At 47.3% G+C, this 19263-nt stretch overlaps 2 protein-coding genes across 8 annotated transcripts in view; one reads left to right on the forward strand and one right to left on the reverse strand.

The window, feature by feature from the left end:
* MARS2 (methionyl-tRNA synthetase 2, mitochondrial) overlaps positions 1-15969 on the reverse strand; it is a 28951-nt gene extending 12982 nt beyond the window's left edge. The window contains exons 1-2 of one of the 2 annotated variants that reach the window (XM_033945176.1): positions 15586-15969; positions 3647-3852 (exon numbers count right to left, since the gene is read on the reverse strand). In XM_033945176.1, coding sequence (XP_033801067.1) covers positions 3647-3852; positions 15586-15820 — 441 coding nt within the window. In that variant the 5' untranslated portion in view covers positions 15821-15969. Of the gene's footprint in view, positions 1-3646; positions 3982-15585 lie in introns of both variants that reach the window. The other variant, XM_033945175.1, reaches the window with a different exon arrangement.
* AIFM1 (apoptosis inducing factor mitochondria associated 1) overlaps positions 15968-19263 on the forward strand; it is a 136143-nt gene continuing 132847 nt past the window's right edge. For 3 of the 6 annotated variants that reach the window (XM_033945167.1, XM_033945168.1, XM_033945170.1), the window contains exon 1: positions 15968-16104. In XM_033945167.1, coding sequence (XP_033801058.1) covers positions 16014-16104 — 91 coding nt within the window. In that variant the 5' untranslated portion in view covers positions 15968-16013. Of the gene's footprint in view, positions 16105-16774; positions 17094-19263 lie in introns of those variants that run through there. The other 3 variants (XM_033945171.1, XM_033945172.1, XM_033945173.1) reach the window with 2 other exon arrangements.

The following is a 19263-nucleotide window of genomic DNA, read 5'->3' on the forward strand; positions in this document are numbered from 1 at the left end:
AGGAACGCCCTCATTAGTGTGGTGTCGAGAACTGCTCCAATGAACTGAAGGCGCTGTGTGGGAAGCAGATGCGACTTGGGGTAGTTGATCTCGAACCCCAGAAGATGGAGGAGAGAGATGGTATGATGAGTGGCTTGTAGCACAAGTGGAGACGTAGGTGCTTTCACTAACCAATCGTCCAAGTAGGGGAACACCTGGAGGTTGTGAGACCTGAGGAAGGCCGCCACCACAATGAGGCATTTGGTGAACACCCTGGGTGATGAAGCGAGGCCAAAAGGTAGCACTTTGTACTGATAATGGCGGTGGTGTACCTGGAAACGCAGGTAGTGACGTGAAGTTGGATGGATTGGGATGTGAGTGTAGGCCTCTTTGAGGTCCAGGGAACATAGCCAGTCGTGTTGAGAGAGAAGAGGGTAAAGCGTGGCAAGGGAGAGCATTCTGAATTTCTCCCTGACTAGACACTTGTTGAGGTCCCTGAGATCGAGAATGGGACGGAGGTCTCCTGTCTTCTTTGGAACTAGGAAGTAACGGGAGTAGAATCCCCGGCCTCTTTGTTCCGGAGGCACTTCTTCGATGGCATTGAGAAGAAGGAGGGATTGGACCTCCCTCAGGAGGAGGGGGGTTTGAGTTGAATGAGAAGCAGACTCTACGGGAGGATTGTCTGGTGGGAGAGTCTGGAAGTTGAGAGAGTAGCCGTGGCGGATGATGTTGAGGACCCACTGGTCCGATGTGATGACCTCCCAACGGCTGAGGAAGATGTGGAGCCTGCCTCCGATTGGCTGAGGAAGAGGCAATGAGGGTGGAAGACTGGCTAAGCCCTGGAGAGAGGAGTCAAAAGGGCTGAGATGGTTTGGCAGGAGGAAGAGGTTTGGCAGGTTGATTAGACTGGGCACGAGCCTGGGTGTGCTGGTGTTGGCGGGCCCGCCTAGGTTGCTGTGAAGGTGGATTGAGCGGCCTAGCGGAGAACCTGCGCTGATATGAGGTCTGTGGTCTGTAAGGACGAGCAGGTGGAGCCTTTTTCTTAGGTTTTATGAGAGTGTCTCACCTGGTCTCATGGGCTGAGAGTTTCTGCGTGGTGGTATCCAGGGACTCTCTGAATAATTCATCACCAAGACATGGGGCGTTGGCTAGTCGGTCTTGATGGTTGATGTCCAAATCAGAGACCCTGAGCCAGGCCAGGCGGCGCATAGCCACAGCGATGGCAGATGCACGGGAGGTGAGCTCAAAAGAGTCATAGATAGAGCGCACCATAAATTTTCTCAGTTGGAGCAGGCTGGAGATGTGCTGCTGGAATAGAGGAACTTTGTGTTCTGGCAGGTACTTCTGCATGGCGGAGAGTTGCATGACCAGATGTTTCAGGTAGAATGAGAAATGGAATGAGTAGTTGTTAGCTCTGTTGGCAAGCATGGCATTCTGGTAAAGTCGCTTGCCAAATTTGTCCATTGTTTTGCCCTCTCTGCCAGGAGGGGTGGAGGCATACACACTAGAGCCCTGAGTCTTTTTTAAAGTGGACTCCACCAGGAGAGATTCATGGGGCAGTTGGGGTTTATCAAATCCCGGGATTGGTATAACCCTATAGAGGCTGTCCAGTTTACGGGGGGCCCCAGGGACAGTCAGTGGGTTCTCCCAATTTTTATAAAAAGTTTCCCGTAGGATATCATGCACGGGCAACTTTAGGAACTTTTTAGGAGGTTGATCGAAATCCAATGCCTCCAGGAAAGCTTGTGACTTCTTAGAGTCAGATTCCAGAGGCAAAGATAAGGCCCCCGACAACTCCCTGAGGAATTTAGAAAAGGAAGATTGTTCAGGTTTAGATGTGGTATCGGGGGCCGAGGGCTCTTCGTCCGACGACGATGCATCCTCCTCGGTACCGGGAGGGGATTCTTCCCATAGGTCCGGGTCTCTGACATCGGTGTGTGCGTGTCGAGAGACCGGAGTGGAAGGCTCGGTATGGTGAGTTTTAGACAAAGACTTGCCTGAGCGTACCGAGACGGTACCGGGGGATGAAGACCTGTGTCTGTCTCGGTCCCGGGAAGAACGGTGCCGGTCAGGGTCGCGGGAAGACCGGTGCCCTGTTCGGTCCCGAGGAGGATCGGTCGTCGTCAAGGCGATAGTCTCGGCATGGGTATGGAGATGCGACGCCGAGAGAATGGGCATGGAGGAGTCCATAGGTACCGATGGAGTGGATACCGGTTGGACGGTGCGGGGCTCGGGCCGGTCTGGTACCGAAAGCAGCGGTGCCAAGATAGAGGGCAAGAGCTGCTTAAGTTGCTATTGGAGTTGTTCCTGCAACTTATCCTGGAGGATGGCCGCAATGCGGTCATCCAGGGGTGGCACCGGAACCACTTTTTTCTTTGGTTCCATGGGTGCCGCTCTACGCTCCGGTGATGAGGAGGCCGATGACGAGGCACTCACCGATATCGGAGCGGAGCGTTTTTTGGGTCGGCGTGGAGCCGAAAGGACCGGTGTCGCCACCGAGGTGGGAGGGCGCTCAAGGGTGGAAGGCTTCTTAGCCGGCTTACCTGGCGCCGGTGGCGCCGATGTCGTTTCAGGCGGTGTCGAAGTGGTCGGTGCCGATTTCGACGGTGCCGCAGGTGAAGAAGTCGAGTCCATAGTCGGGCCGGTGCCGAAAAGTAGATTTTGTTGGATTTGACGATTCTTCAGAGTGCGTTTTTTAAGAGTGGCACAGCGGGTGCAGGAATCCGCCCGATGCTCCGGTCCCAAGCACTGTAAACACCAATTGTGTGGGTCAGTGAGGGAGATCGGGCGTGCACACCGCTGGCACTTCTTAAACCCGGGCTGCGGGGGCATGAATGGGAAGACGGCCTCCGCAAAATCAAACCCCGAGGCCTGGATCGTGACAACAGGCCCCGCCAGGGCAGGAACGAAAAATAAAGCAAAAAGAAAGTATTTTTTTTTTTGTAAACTGAAAGAAAAAAGCACCCGAAGGTGAATAAAACGAAAAAATAACGCGAGCGGGAAGGCAAAAAGAGGATTTTCAACGGAGTTGAAAAACACACGTCTTCTTCGCTCCGCGGAAACGAAGAAACTGGGGACCACGCACTCCTCCGTCGGGCGGGAAGGCACTCGCGCACGCGCGGTGCGGCCAACTAGAACTTTCTAGTTAAAAAGGTCCGTACCGAGGGCTCCGTCGGTGACGTCACCCATGCGTAAAGAATATGCTGCCTGCTTGTCCTGGGATAACCGTACTACTTGAACTGTCATGTTACCACACATTATGAGGCAGATAGATATTTAGATTATGTTAATTACTGCTAGATCACAGACTTTGCACATTCTCTGCCTCATTACATGTTATCTGGAGAGGTGCAGTATTAACTGTGGTGTTAACAGCAAACATAGCTTATAGGCCCCATTGTGACAAACGAGGAGAGCTTTAGCACTACATAACAGGAATTCACACACTGGCATCCTGAATTACTATTGCATGGTAAGAAGCGTTATAAGAACTAGCACACTTTTTAGTGCTTACACTATAAGTATTTTCCTTACCCTTGGAAATCACTGGATTATTTGAGAATTTTGAGGTCATACTTGAAGGTAAATGGAAAACCAGCACCAAAACACTGTAGATTCAAAAAGTTGGCAAAATGGCTAAATATTGATTTCCACAAAGTTCTGTTACCTGATGTCCACTTTCAGTGGAGACTTTAATAAGATTTCCATGTTTGTCTTGACTATCCATGACCTGAGATTCCGTAAGGAAGCTCTCATCTGGGGTGGAATACCATCCTTCATATACTCCTTTATAAATATAACCTCTCTCAGACAGTACTGTCCAGAATTTTTCAACTGTTCTTTTATGGCGTTCCTCTGTGGTTCTGATGTAGTCTGTGTAGGAAATGAGGGTGTGGTTAAATACAGCTTTGAACTGTTCAGACACTTTAGAGCAGAACTGGTAGGGAGCTGCTCCTGCAGCCTTTGCAGCTTGTTGTATTTTCAATCCATGCTCATCTGTTCCTTAAAAACAAAAAGGAATATATAAGTCTACAAATGTTGGATATCAAGGATAGGAATAAGGGGACAAGGGTTTTAATTTGAATTATTATTTTGTAAGTCTGTATTTTCTTTACATGGTAATCTACCTTGAACTACTTGTGTGGAAACAATATCTTCACATATAATTAGGGCTGTTGGTTTTAGGTTTCTTTTTTTTGCAAATCATTTTTATTAAAGTCACCCAGAGGAACACATAGGATACAGAAGAAACATAAAGCACAACAGGTGCAAATTCTGTAACAGAACAAAAGCAGCTAAAAAGGACTCAAAACAAGCACCAGCATCATAGGAGACATGAGCATCAGGGCAACCATAGAAAATGAAGAAAAAGGAAGAAGAGAGGATGCCCAAAATCTCCCATCCAAACCAATCCTCATGCCAAACATACCAATCAAAGCGAGGGCAGGAAATCACAGGACATAGCTCCCCCTACAGGTGGAGAGAAGGAAAACAGCAGGTGCTAAAAAGCCCCAGACCGCTGCACCGGTATGATCCATCCACCGAGTATCCCGGCTCCCCAAGTGACCCCACCAAGTGTTTTGATTTTAAATGTATCTCTACCCTAGTGATCCCCAACACAAGGGATAACAGCCACACCAAATACCACAGTCAAACCAACAATCAATTCCTGCAGGCACATCACTCACACTCCCCAGACAAACACCCTCCCCGCCCCCCACGCTTCCCATAAAGCTAAGTATGCCCGAACCTCTAGATTAGCAGATCGTTTGTAATAACAAGACTCAAACCGTGCCAGCTCAGACATCTTCCTGAGTCCAATACTGTAATATGGTTCGTTTAACAGTCAGCAGGGTCAAATAAATAAAGCGCCGCTGAGGTATAGTGAGGCCCTGTGCTTCCAGTAAGGTTTGATCGCTCAGAAGAAGCGTTTTATAATCCCACTCCAGGTAACGCTGCAAAAGCAAAGAGAGCTGCGCAAAGGAAGAGTTCCATAAGGAGAGCTCAGGACATTCCAGGAAGGAATGCAGAAATGTCCCCGGAGCCCGTTTGCACTTAGTACATAGAGCTGTATCCCATAAACCATGAGAGCACCTCTCTTCCTAGTAATGTAGGCCCTATGCATAATCTTGAATTGAGTCTCCTGCCAAGCCGCAGATTTCACATAAGCATATAAGGTGTGAAAAAGCTCTGAGTAGGTGACAGGGATATAGGAAGCCGCCAGATCCCTATTCCACAGATCCCGAAGGTGAGTAAGAGGCCCGGTAGGGGTAAAAGATCAGACCACCCGGTACCACACAGAGAGGAAGCTCTGAGATGCCGGCACAGAGAAGAGATACTCATCGAGGGGACCGCCCAACCACCCCTGGCCATATTGTAAGCAGAGACTTTGGAAATAATGCATGGCCTGCAAATAGGTGAAAAATTGTTGACGAGGGACATCCCACCGAGCTTGGAATTGAGTAAAAGAGAAAAAAAACGCTCGTGTCCCCATCTATCATGTGAGCAAGGAGGGGAGCTCCCCGATATGCCCAAGCTGCAAAAGGGGATAAACCGAGGCCCGGAGAAAAGTTAGGATTGCCCTGCAATTGCAGGAATGGAGAGGCTAGAGGAGACCGAGCCTGCGCCTTGCGCAACCACCAGGGTGAAAGGACGTAAGGGTGAAAGGATGTAAGAATCGTAATTTGGATGGAAAATTGCCCCCCGACCGCGAGGAGAGTGCAGGAGATTAAGAAAGGTAAAGGGTGCACACCTGCCTGACATCCACCCCGGAGGAGAGAACCTCGCAGTCCCCGTCACTCCCTCGTGGATAAACCGCACAAGGGCCGCTACATTATACGCACGAATATCAGGAAGACCTAAACCTCCCTCCCTCTTGGAAAGTGTCAGCTTCTTGTAAGCGATATGTGCCAAGCGCTGGCGCCAGAGGAAGAAAGTGAAAAGAGATCACACCTTGCCGACATCTCGTTGCAACACCCAAAATGGCACTGTCTGTATAGGGTATAAAAGTTTAGGTAGTAGCATCATTTTGATCAGGGCTGCCCTCCCCAGTAGAGATAACGGAAGATCTCGCCAAGCAGTACATAGAGCTCCAATTTTATCTATAGCCGCCACAACATTACAACGGTACATAACCAAAGGACTCGTGTGTAAGTAGATGCCAAGATAGAAACATAGAAAAAAGCAGCAGAAAAGGGCTATAGCCCACCAAGTCTGCCCATTCCAAGTATCCCCTCCCCTGAATTTACTCCCTTAAAGATCCCACGTGAGTATCCCATTTTCTCTTAAAATCCGTCACGCTGCTGGCCTTTATCACCTGGAGTGGGAGTCTGTTCCAATGATCCACTACTCTTTCGGTGAAGAAGTACTTCCAGGAGTCACCATGAAACTTCCCTCCCCTGATTTTCAGCGGATGCCCTCTGGTGGTCGAGGGTCCCATGAGCCAGAAGATATCATCTTCTGACTCGATGCGTCCCGTGATGTACTTATATGTTTCAATCATATCTCCCCGTTCTCTTCTTTCCTCAAGTGAGTACAGCCGCAATTTTTTAAAATCTTTCTTCATACGCGAGATCCTTGAGCCCCAAGACCATCCTGGTGGCCGTTCGCTGAACCGACTCGATCCTCAGCACGTCCTTTCGGTAGTGTGGTCTCCAAAACTGAACACAGTACTCCAAGTGAGGCCTCACCATGGCTCTGTACAACGGCATCATAACTTCAGGTCTCCTGCTGACGAAACCTCTGCGGATACACCCCATCATTTGTCTTGCCCTGGAGGAAGCCTTCTCCACTTGATTGGCAACCTTCATGTCCTCACTAATGATCACCCCTAGGTCGCGTTCTGCCGTGGTCCTAACCAAGGTCTCACCATTTAGTACATAAGTTCTACACGAGTTTCTCTTACCCAGGTACATTATCTTGCATTTTTTAGCATTGAAGCCTAGCTGCCAAGTAGTTGACCATTGTTCCAGCAACAGTAGGTCGTGTGTCATATTATCAGGTAATAAGCTTTTGTCTATTATGTTGCAAAGTTTGGCGTCATCGGCGAACAGTGATACCCTTCCTCTAAGTCCTTGCGTCATATCTCTTACGAATAAGTTAAATAGAATTGGGCCCAGGACCGAGCCCTGCGGCACTCCACTGATCACGTCCGATGCTTCGGATGGGGTACCGTTCACCACCACCTTCTGAAGTCTACCGCTCAGCCAATCCCCAACCCATGTAGTTAGAGTGTCTCCTAATCCTATCGATTTCAGCTTGTTCAGTAATCTTCGATGAGGGACGCTATCAAATGCTTTACTGAAGTCCAAATATACCACGTCCAGTGACTCTCCGGCGTCCAGTTGTCTAGTAACCCAGTCAAAAAAGCTAATCAGATTAGATTGGCAGGATCTACCCTGGGTGAACCCGTGTTGGTGTGGATCATGCAGTTTTTCTTCGTCTAGGATTGTGTCAAGATTCTGCTTGATCAGTGTTTCCATGAGTTTACACACTATAGACGTGAGACTTACTGGTCTGTAGTTTGCTGTCTCTGTCCTGCAGCCCTTTTTGTGGAGTGGGATTATGTTGGCGGTTTTCCAGTCCAAGGGGACCCTTCCTGTGCTTAGGGAAAGATTGAAAAGAACAGATAATGGTCTGCCAGGACTTCCCTTAACTCCCTGAGCATTCTGGGGTGTAAGTTATCCGGTCCCATGGCTTTGTTTACTTTGAGTCTTGATAGTTCGTCATAGACGCTACTGGGTGTAAATTCGAAATCTTGAAACGGGTCTTTCTGGTTATCTCCCGTCTGCAGCTGTGGACCAGCTCCTGGCGCTTCACGGGTGAACACTGAACAGAAGTATTTGTTTAGTAGTTCTGCCTTCTCAGAATCTGATTCCGCAAAGTTACCGTCCGATTGCTTCAGGCGTACTATCCCATCTTTGTTTCTTTTCCTGTCACTAATATAGCTGAAGAAAGATTTATCCCCTTTCTTAATTTTCCGTGCTAGCTCTTCCTCCATTTGGAGTTTGGCTTCTCTGACTGCTGTTTTGACAGCTTTGGATCTGTCTAGATAGTCCTCTTTCGCCCCCTCTCTGCCTAAATGTTTGTAGGTGATAAATGCGTCTTTTTTCTGTTTAACTAGGTCTGAAATTTCTTTACTGAACCATTGGGGTCTTTTGTTTCTCCTGCGTTTACTTACTGTCTCTATGTATCAGTCTGTTGCTTCATGTAGGATGGACTTCAGAGACGACCACATATCCTCCACATTGTCAGATATTGCAATGGGTTTTCGCATGGGAGGAATCTGTAACGTATCATGCCAGGGCTCCCACCCCATCCCCGTCAGAGGTAACAGTTCGGATTTCGCACAATTGACATGAAGATCCGAAATGGCACCAAACTCAGCCACCAGATGCAACGCCACCAGTAGGTGGCGAGGGGCCTGCTCCAGGAAGAGCAAGATGTCATCCGCAAATAAGGTAATACGACACTCCGCTTTCCCAATACGGATACCTTGGAGCTCAGGGCTGGAATGTATTTTGATAGCTAACAGTTCGATAGCAAGGACAAACAATAAAGGCGAAAGGGGGCAACCCTGGCGCATCCCCCTACACAGTGGGAAGGGAGGCGATAAACCACCATTGACAATAAGGCGTGCCTGCGGCTCTGTGTAGAGGCCCTGAATCCAGTGAAGGAAGTGCCCATCAATGCCATACTCCGGTAAGATCCAAAAGAGATACTGCCAGGAAATACTATCGAAGGCCTTTTCCATATCAAGGCCGACGATCGCGGAAGTTCCTCCCTTGCCCCTGTGCTCATGCAGCGCCGTCAGCGCTTTGAGGAGATTCATAGAGGCATAACGTTGGGGGACGAACCCCACCTGGTCATCCCCTATGAGCCTGGAGAGGTACAAGTTCAGCCGAGCCGCCAAGATAGCCGCCAACAACTTGACATCCTGGTTCAGCAAGGAAATATGAGCTAGATTACAGCCGAGGCAGCCAGGTGATTGAAGTAGTTCCCCAAAAGTTGGGCTAGTAAATCAGACAAAGAGTTTATAATATTCCAGGCCAAACCCATCGGGACCAGGAGATTTGGCAAGGGTCAGCTTCTTTATCCCCAGACGGACTTCCTCCTGAGATATGGGGGCATTCAGGCGCTCTACCTGATCCTCGGATAGTCGCGGAAGGTGTAAGCCCCGGAAGAAATTATCCCGATTTTCATCAGTAAAATCCCTCCGAGCATAGAGGGAACTATAAAATTCTACAAATTGCTCCCTAATTTGGGCCTCCCGAGTGAAGCACACTCCCCGCAGTCTTAACCATGCGGATAATTTGTTTTTTCCGGTAGGGTCGAACCAAATTCGCCAGAAGCTTGCCCGCCTTACCACCCCATTGGTAAAGACGGAATTTTTGATAGTAAATATCTTGGCAGGCTTGGTAGTCCAAGATCTCATTAATCTGAGTACGGATAGCTTTAATTTGTTGGCCCTCCGACCCATCCAGACTCATCCGGTGCCTCCGACGCAGCGCCACCAATTGTGCTGAAAGAGCAAGGAGCTGCTCCTCCTGCTTCTTCCGTTTAGTGGCAATGTATTGGACGATATGGCCCCGTAACACTGCCTTAGAAAACATCACAAAATACCTCTGGGTCTACATCAGAGGTATTGTTATGCAGGTCATAGCCAAGCTTTCGGGCCCGGAGAAACGCATGAAAATCATTATCGGAATAGAAGGCCGCGGGAAACCTCCACGTCCTATCCCCCCTCTGATCCGTGATCCCCCAAGGTGAGAACAACTGCCGAATGATCCGAAAGTTGGGTATCTACAATGGTGGCCCGTTCCACCCGTGAGAAGAGAGTATGAGTCACCAGAATGTAATCCAGACGAGAATACATATTGTGAGGGTTAGAGTAGAACGTGTACTCCCATCAAAAAGATGGAGCGTTCTCCATGGATCGACCACCGCAAGGTGTTCACAGAATAAGTTCACCACCCGTTGAAGTGAATCCCTCGGATGCGGCTTGGCAGGAGAACAATCCAAAGTGGGGTCAGCAGTAATATTGAAGTCCCCTCCAACGAGCAATTGATAAGTAGGATATTGTGCTATTATACCCAAGAGCCCAGAATAAAATTTATGGTCATAGACATTTGGGGCGTAAAGATTACAGAATAGAAACTGAAAGCCCCATAGCTCCCCCAGCACTAGAATGTACCGACCCTCCTTATCCCTAATGGTCTTATGAACGTGTAAGGGTAGGTGCTTATGGGTCAGAATTGCCACCCCCTTCCGTCTACCATTAAAAGCAGAGTAGCTCACATCCCTGTGCAGTTTCTCATGTTTGGCAGCAGATAGGTGAGTTTCTTGTAGGAACGCTACATCAACACGATGCTGTCGAAGCCAAGTAAGAATTTTTTTGCGCTTCATTGGGGAATGTATACCATCAACGTTAAGAGTAGCAACAGTCAAATTAACCATAACTGCTGAGCAAAAAGAGCCAGCACTGCACCCAGAGGGTGACGGATATCAAACAGAACAAGAAGCAGACCCCCCCAGCTAGGTCTACTCCTCAGAAAAGTAGAGAGAAAAAACTGGAGTGCTCCCAAAGCTCCCGTCTCCATTCTGCCATCAAACCCACCCAAACCTGTCCTAAGCCCCCACCTACCCCCCACGCCAAGCAACCACATCCATACCACATTCACACAGAACCCCCTCTCCAACCACCCCGAAAGTCTCCCCGTCGACTTCCAAAACCTCGTATCCAAAAGGACTCAATGCACTCACCCGCCCACCCTACCCCCAATCCTGTGGTGGAATATCAGCACGAAACAAAAAGAAAAACCCCGCAACCCCGTTCCTTTCTCTGAATAGCCCTTCAAGCACTGAACTCCCCCCTCAGTGAAAGATAAAGCATCCCCGTCCCTCTAACCCCTAGGTATCCCCCTAAAGCCCTGAATGTGAACTACTCTACATCCCTTCCCATGTAACCAATATGTCAACGCTGCCCACCGGTTCCCAGACCCCTCAGCAATCCGCGGGTCCCCCAACCCAAGGCAAACCCACCAATCCCCCCTCAACTGTGTCAAGAGCAGGAAACCTTGAAGGGTGGCAGGCAACCGAAGAACACAAAAGCAGATCCGTACCTCAGCGAACAGACCAGAGCCTCTCACGGCCTTGGTCCCCCCAAGCAAAGCAGTCCTCCAACTAAGGTATGAAAACCCTCGATGTGCTCACAGCGCAAGCCTAGTAAAGGAGCAATATTAGAAGAAAAGAAAAGAAAAAGTAGTAAAAAATGCACTTGGAACCCAAGAGTACACAATCCATAAATGCTGTCTCGTTCCCAGCCAGTAGATATCCACTGTCAACACCTCGTCACTAGAGGGTTCCAGGTGCTCACCGAGGCCCACAGCTCAGTAGAGAAAGGAGGGGGAGGGGGGAAGCAATGCCAGGAAACAGAGCACAAGATATCCATGCAGTCCAGCAGTCTCTAGGTCAGAAAAATAGGAATAAAAAAATAAGGAAGAAGAGAAAAAGCAAAAAATGATAAGGAAAAAACAGGCGGAATGCCTAGTCCCTCGGCAGGTACCAGTTCTCAGGGAAGAAAGGTCCGATCCAATCGTCACTCCAATCGACATGTCACTTGCCATAGTAGAAGTCCAGAACACCCACAGCAGAGAGTCCCTCAGCGGGGTAGCCCCTTCAAAAAGGCACGGATGGCCTCCGGCGTGGTGAAGTAGAGTGCCCTGTTGTCATGATGTACCTGGAGCTTAGCAAGATACTGCAAGGCGAACTAAATCTGCTTCTGGTGAAGTTGGGTACAATACAGCGCCAGCGCTCGCCGCTGCTCCGATACCCGGATGGAATAATCCTGGAACATTAGAAGGCGATGCCCCTCATAGGCGACCTGCTCCTTCGCTCGGAATTGGGTCAGAAGCCTGTGTTTATCAGCAAAGTTGAGGATGCGAGCGATCACCGGTCTGGGCCGCTGTTCCCCTTCGCGGCGTGCCCCGATGCGGTGCACCCTTTCTACCAGCAAGGGCCCACCTCCGGTCTCCAGTTCCAACTCATGGGGCAGCCAAGTCGAAACCAGGGAGAGCAGCGCCGTGTCGGTCACCGATTCCGGGACACCGATGAGCCGGATGTTGTTTCGGCGGCTACGGTTCTCAAGATCTTCTGCCCGGTCTTCCAATTTATGGCACCGCTCCTCCAGCGCCCGGGCCCCCAACCTCCAGCGCCACAGTGCTATCATCATGCACCAAAACCCTGTCTTCCACTCGCTGAAGTCTGGAGGCTTGTCTTTCTAAGGTGTTTTTAATGCCATCCACAGTGGTTTGGAGGCGCGTGAGCTTTTCGTCAAGAAAGGCCGTGATATGCTTCTTAAGCTCCTCAAAGGCTTCAGCTTGGAGTGGAAGTACCGGGGAGCCGCCATCTTAGCTGGTGTGGTTGCGGGGCCTTTCAGAAGCTTAGCAGGCTTCGAGGCACGAACTGGCATCCCTCGGAAGCCGCCGAGACACGAGCACCGGTATGAAGCCCCGGTGGAGCCCCAAGCGATCACTGGCTTAAAAAAAAATGGTAAAAAGTAGCGTAATGGGAAAAGAAGCAGGTTAAACGGCAACAGGATCAGGAGAGGCGTGCAGGCCCGTCCTTCTAGGTGAAGCGCATCACATGACCCACTGGTTTTAGGTTTCAACACCTATAAAACACCTCGATGCAAAAAGAAAAAAAAAAAAAAAAAAGAGGAGTGTAGTGGATAAAAGTGATAGGAAGTGCATAAGTGGCATTGTGAGACTCAAAGGTGAAGGGGAGAAATATACAGAAGCTGATAAAGGAAAGGCTGAATTGCTTAACAAATATTTCTCTTCTGTGTTCACGGCTGAAGCACCGGAAGCGGGATCACAGAAGACAAACATGAATAGGGATGGAAGAGTGGTAGACCCTGATCGATTTTCAGAGGGTTGTGTTCGTGAGGAGCTAGCTAAAATAAAAGTAGACGGAGCAATGGGGTCAGATGATGTACATCTAAGGGTGCTGACTGACTTATTCAATGAGTCTCTAGAGTCGGGAGTGGTGCTGGAGGACTGGAGAAGAGCGGATGTGGTCCCTCTCCACAAAAGTGGAAGGAAAAAGTAGGCAATTACAGGCCGGTAAGTCTAACTTCTGTGATAAACAAATTAATGGAAACGCTTTTAAAACAGAAAATGGTGAAGTTTCTGGAATCCTGTGGATTACAGGACTGGACTGGAGGCAACATGGATTCACTAGAGGTAGGTCTTGTCAGACAAATGTGATCAATTTCTTTGACTGGGTGACCAGAGAATTGGCTAGAGGGAGTGCATTAGATGCAGTGTATTTAGATTTTAGCAAAGCCTTCGACAGTGTTCCACACAGATGTCTAATAAAATAAACTTAATGCCCTCAGGCTGGGTCCCAAAGTGACAGGCTGGGTAAAGAACTGGTTGAGTGGAAGGCAACTGAGGGTACTGATCAATGGGGATCGCTCTGAGGAAAAGGATGTTACTAGTGGTGTGCCTCAAGGTTCTGTTCTTGGGCCTCTTCTTTTTAACATTTTTATAAACAATATTGCTGCAGGACTGTCAGGTAAGATTTGCCTCTTTGTAGATGATACCAAAATCTCCAATAGAGTAGACACCCAGGATGGCGTGTGAATAACGAAGATCTGGCGAAGCTTGAAGAATGGTCTGAAATTTGGCAGCTAAAATTTAATGCTAAGAAATGCAAGGTCATGCCTTTGGGCTGCAAAAATCCAAGGGAACGGTACAGTTTAGGGGGTGAAGAACTTATGTGCATGACAGAAGAGCGGGACTTGGTTGTTATTTGTGATGACCTTAAGGTGACCAACAGGTTGAAAAGGTGATGGTGAAAGTTAGAAGGATGCTAGGCTGCATAGGGAGAGGTATGGCCAGTAGGAAAAAGGCAATATCGATGCCCTGTATAAGACTCTGGTGAGACCTCATTTAGAATACTGTGTACAATTCTGGAGGCCTCACCTTCAAAAAGATATAAAAAGGATGGAGTCGATCCAGAGGAAGGCTACTAAAATGTGTGGTCTTCATCATAAGGCGTATGGAAACAGGCTTAAAGATCTCAATCTGTATACAGTGGTGCCTCACACAACGAACTTAATCCGTTCCAGGAGCAAGTTTGTTATGTGAAACGTTCGTTGTGTGAAACGCGTTTTCCCATAAGAATACATGTAAAACAAAATAATTCGTTCTGCAGCCCTGTTTTCCCATAAGAATACATGTAAAACAAAATAATTCGTTCTGCAGCCCTACATTTCCCTCCCTCCACCTCACCTTATATGCAGAGTTTGCCAGCTTTCTTTTTCACCCAGCCGCACGCTTTCAAAAAGCTGTGCACGCGCAGCTGCTGAAGTTGATCAATGTTCTCCTCTCCTGCAACTTCCGGTTTCCGGTTGCGTCAGAGGAGAAGATTGAACAACAGAGCATGCGCGCATGTGCTGCTCTTTGAAAGTGTGTGGCTGGCCGAAAAAGAAAGCCGGAAAACTCGGCATCTAAGGTAAGGTGGAGGGAGATGATGGAACACTGCATTCAGACAGGAGGGTGCTGCTGTTTCCGGCTCACATTAGGAAGCGGCGAGAGTAGTTCCGCCCCCCCCCCCGGGCCCCTCGGGCGACTTCGTTGTGTGAAACGAAGTTCGTTATAGGGAGCAAGACAAAAAGTTCGTTATGCGCAGCGTTCGCTGTACGAGGCGTCCGTTATGCGAGGCACCACTGTACTTTGGAGGAAAGGCTGGAGAGGGGAGATTTAATAGAGACATTTAAATACCTACGTGGCGTAAATGCGCACTAGTCTCATTCATTTGAAAATAAGCTCTAGAATAAGAGAGCATAGGATGAAGTTAAGAGGTGATAGGCTAAGGGGTAATCTAAGGAAATATTTTTTTACAGAAAAGGTGGTAGATGTATGGAACAGTCTCCTTGTAGAGGTGATGTTGACAGAGACTGTGTCTGATTTCAAGAAAGCCTGGGATAGGCACCTAGGAACTGTTAGAGAGAGGAAGAGATAATGGTTACTGCAGATGGGCAGACTGGATGGGCCCTTTGGCCTTTATCTGCCATCATGTTTCTATGTCTACAGTGTTGAAAGCAGCAGCAGCTAGATCGAGAATGATGAGGATAGAATAGAGGCCTTTGGATCTGGCCTGGTATTTGGATACATTAGCAAGGGAAGTTTCTGTGCAGGGGCAGGGGCCACAATCCAGTCGTGTTTTCAGAATTTCCCCAATTAATATGCATGAGATCTATGTGCATGCACTGCTATCAATGCATATTCATTTGGGAAATCCTGAAAACCCGACTGGATTGCGGCCCTCAAGGAGGGACTTTGAGATCCCTGGTATAGGGGTGGGGGTGGCGAAAGCCAGATTGGAGTGGGGTAAGAAAATCAAGACCACAAGTCCCAACATGCAATGGGGTAAACTCGGGACTGGATCAATCCTGTCCTACGAAATCTGGATCCTGTGGGCAGCCTTACTCTGCTCAGGCGGTAAAGCTATAATAATACTTTCTGTATGTGTCCCTCAATGGAACGTGAAACCCTTTTTTTACAGTAAACTCTTGCAAGGTAGGACGGAGTTTAGGCTCACCGGTGCTGAGACGGGTCGCACAACCCCGTAGCGCCCGCTCCCGATGTAGTGAATCCGCTAAGAGCGCAGAATACACGTGGCCCAAGTGCGGCCCAGCGTTCACGTAGAATATGGGAGTAGTGAAAAACACGCCATTTGAGTTCCGAGTCCAGCGCCGAGGTACTTGTGCATGACCCGGGAAAACAAATTCGCGCCTTACCCAAACGGGCAAGCCGCCCTTACACCCCCACCTCATGCCTTCCGTATCCGGGATTTATCCGTCCCAGAGACTTTCTATCTTAATAGAATTCTATGGTCTTTCATCTCCTCTCGAACCGAGAGCTACGCAAGCGTAAGGTTAACCCCGCTCGTCCTTGTTGGCAACGCTGACACGTGCACGACACATGCGCAGTGTGAAGACAGCGTGAGAGCGACGGGAACCGGTGGTCATGTCCCAATTTCGCGCGTCGGTATTTCGGCTGTTGCTGCCGCCTTTCCTACGGGCCAGGTTGACCGCGAAGCAGCGTGGCTCCAAGACAGGTGAGGAGAAGGGAGGCCGAAGGGTCACACGTTGACCCTGCTGTGCACCTGCATAGAAGGAGAGTTGTAATGAATGGCCCCGAGGGCAGGGGGCGCAAAGTCTCACTTTCCCTTCAAGAAGAGTACAGTAGTTGCGTTGGGGAACGTTGCTGAGAAAAAGTGATGTTTACATTTTTAAGTAATTGGATAAATCTATATCTTGGGAATTCTTCAGAGAGTGCTTCTTGGGAAGAAGTTGCATTCTTTGTAGTTTGTTACATGGATTTTCTGAAATAAGCTTTCCGTTTCTTCGTGATCGTTATTATGAGCTACAAGGTTTTCAGTTTGACTGTTAAAACGCTGGACTCTTCGGAGGGAGGCCATCCCTAGCAATAGAACTCCTCTCCCTGTGGTTTTTTTTTTTTAAAAATATAAAAAAAGAGTGGTAGAACAAAAACCTCTATTTTCAGTACCACTGTAGAGACCTAACCTTCCTATCCGTTTATTTTGATTATACTGTAGTACAAAGCATCAGTCTGCTGATTACACGAATCTCGTCCATAGTAGCGTTATAGAAATCTTAATCGGTGAATTGCTGCTCCTTTAACCTTATCATGCTGCTTACGGAGCCCTAGTCAACCCTAATACCGTACCCAAATAGTTTATGCTCCTCCTACGTCATAAAGAGCTTTTTTTCCCAGGCTCAGTAGGCAGGAACAACTTCAAATGAAAGGCCTGCGCTGCTGAGGATGATAGTGGTTTTAGCTATTTTCTTTTCCAATGAACTCCACCATGAGGCTGCATAGGGTAACGGATGTTAAAACACAACTTGCCATTCCGTGGCATACAGTTGAGTCCACTAGATTTCAGAACTAGTAACCTTGCATCAAGTTTTTCATGGTTGCTGGGCACATCTTTTTCATGTCCTGTGGGAACAACAGTAAGTCAGTTTTAAGGATTGCACAGTCTCAGGCAATAGGAAAAAAAATATATAAGTAACACTTTTTAAGGTAAGTGCTGGTTCAAGGTGAAACCTCAAAGATTTAATTGGTTGCTAATGCAACCCAAAGTACAAAGATACAAGAAATCAGGTTCATGTGAGGCTAAATACTTATTTTTTTAAGCAGTGAAATCTGATTTTAGTTGTTTATATACTCTTTGTGCAGGATTGAAAGAAAAACGTCCTGGAGTTAATTTCTTTTAGATTCCTGTGTATTTAATGAAATATTTTTTTAAGTGTTTTTCATGTTTTGTTTATCTTTCTAATAACAATCCAGTTCAATTCTCTACACTTGATTGATTCTTTTTCCATAGGGAAATTTAAAAATATGCAAATTCAGTTTAAAACTGCAAAATACTTGCTGCAGTCTGATGACTCTTACACCCCTTTTCACAAAGGTGCGCTAAGTTTTTTAGCGTGGGCTAAACGCTAAAGCGTGCATGTTATCCTATGGACGCGTTAGCGCATGTGTTGATTTAGCGCGCACCAAATCCATGCTAAAACACTTAGTGCGCCTTTGTAAAAGAGGGCCTTAGGTATGCAAATTTGTGTTGGATTTTTGGCCCTAGATTTACACATGAAACCCCAATTTTTAGAAAGCCAAGATTTATATTCAGGGTGATCAAAGGTAGGTATTCAGTATTTATTCATTTTTATTGTACCAGTATTGAGTAGGTATTCAGTATTTATTCATTTTTATTGTACCAGTATTGAATAGGTATGATACACTACTGAGCAATAATCAAGTAAAAGCAAAACTATGGGCCTCTTCTATCAAACTGCGCTAGCAGTTTTTAGCGTAGAGAGCCGCGCTGAATGGCCTGCGCTGCTCCCAATGCTCATAGGAGCAGCACAGGCCATTCAGCGTGGCTCACCGCACTACAAACTGCTAGCACAGTTTGATAGAAGAGACCCTATGTAACTGATACACATGATTCACATGAATGCTCTTCATAACACCTGTAAAATAAAAAGAAATAATGAATAAATACTGTATACCTACTTTTGACCACCCTGTATATAAATGTGTAGTAAGTGCTTATATATATAATCCCCGTTTCAAAAGGGGAATGCAAGGCTATGTTTTGGCAGTGGTTTACAGGAAGGATTAGGTAAGTTTGCCCCTTGATCCCCCAATATTCTTTCCTCATCCCAAATCGGTTGAGCCAAATTATTGCAGGCCCAGCACTTGGGAGCATTAAACCCCCCTCCCCATTTTACAAAGCAGTGGTTCTGACTGCCGCACAGCAAATTCTCTGAGGCCCATTAAATCCCTATGGGTGTTGGAGCGATTACCGCAACAGCAGCTTTGTAGGAGGAGCTCTAGGAAATATAGACTTTCAGCATGACACACATAAACCTATGTGTTGGAACTTACTTGTGTAAGTTCATATTTCAGGACCTAGATGTTTAAGTGCCAACACGTGTATTACTTAGTTGCCTCTGTTGATGTTTAGATGTTAAGTTGTAAAATGGTTGTTTCTGTCACGTTACCATGGTGAACATAGTAAAATTTGGAAAGGTCTCTAACCTGGCAGATCCTTTTCTAAAATGCTACTGGAGCTGCATAGGGCCCAACTATGTTCCATCTAAATTTGGGCTGCATGTGTCTTTTATAGACCTTTATAAATTTTGCACTATTTTTACTTTGATCTTTATTTTCTTTTGGCTGGCGAGGTAAATGCTCTGATGCTCATAGAATTCCTGAGTGTCGGAGCATTTACCTCACCAGCCCGTGGTAGAAACCTCTACTGCTGTTTATTAAAGGAGCCCTTTGTTTGGGAAATATTACATCATGTGTAATAAAATTAAAAAATATTTAGCCAAGCTGTATTTACTTTCTTTTGATTATGTCAATGGAAGTAATTTTTCTTGAAAAGGAATTGTTTCAAAGAGAATTCTTTGTAGGCTGTTTTCAACCTGAGTCTTTTTCAGATCCAATAATATACAATAAAACTCTGGATTTTATGTACAGTGGTGTGCAAAAGTCTGGAATAGGTTGTTTGAAAATCAGAGTTTTAAGTGTCATTTGGGTCCTTTTATGAAGATGAGCTTTGTAAAAGCCTGCCATTGGCATTCATTTCATTTCCATTTTTCAAATTTCTGTGTTAGTGCTATTCTCTATGGCTTCCCTCACAGTGATTTTGTAATGCTGTTTCAGTTATAAATGTATGTTACAT

Source organism: Geotrypetes seraphini, chromosome 5 (assembly GCF_902459505.1).
Source record: "Geotrypetes seraphini chromosome 5, aGeoSer1.1, whole genome shotgun sequence".
NCBI classification, from domain to species: domain Eukaryota; kingdom Metazoa; phylum Chordata; class Amphibia; order Gymnophiona; family Dermophiidae; genus Geotrypetes; species Geotrypetes seraphini.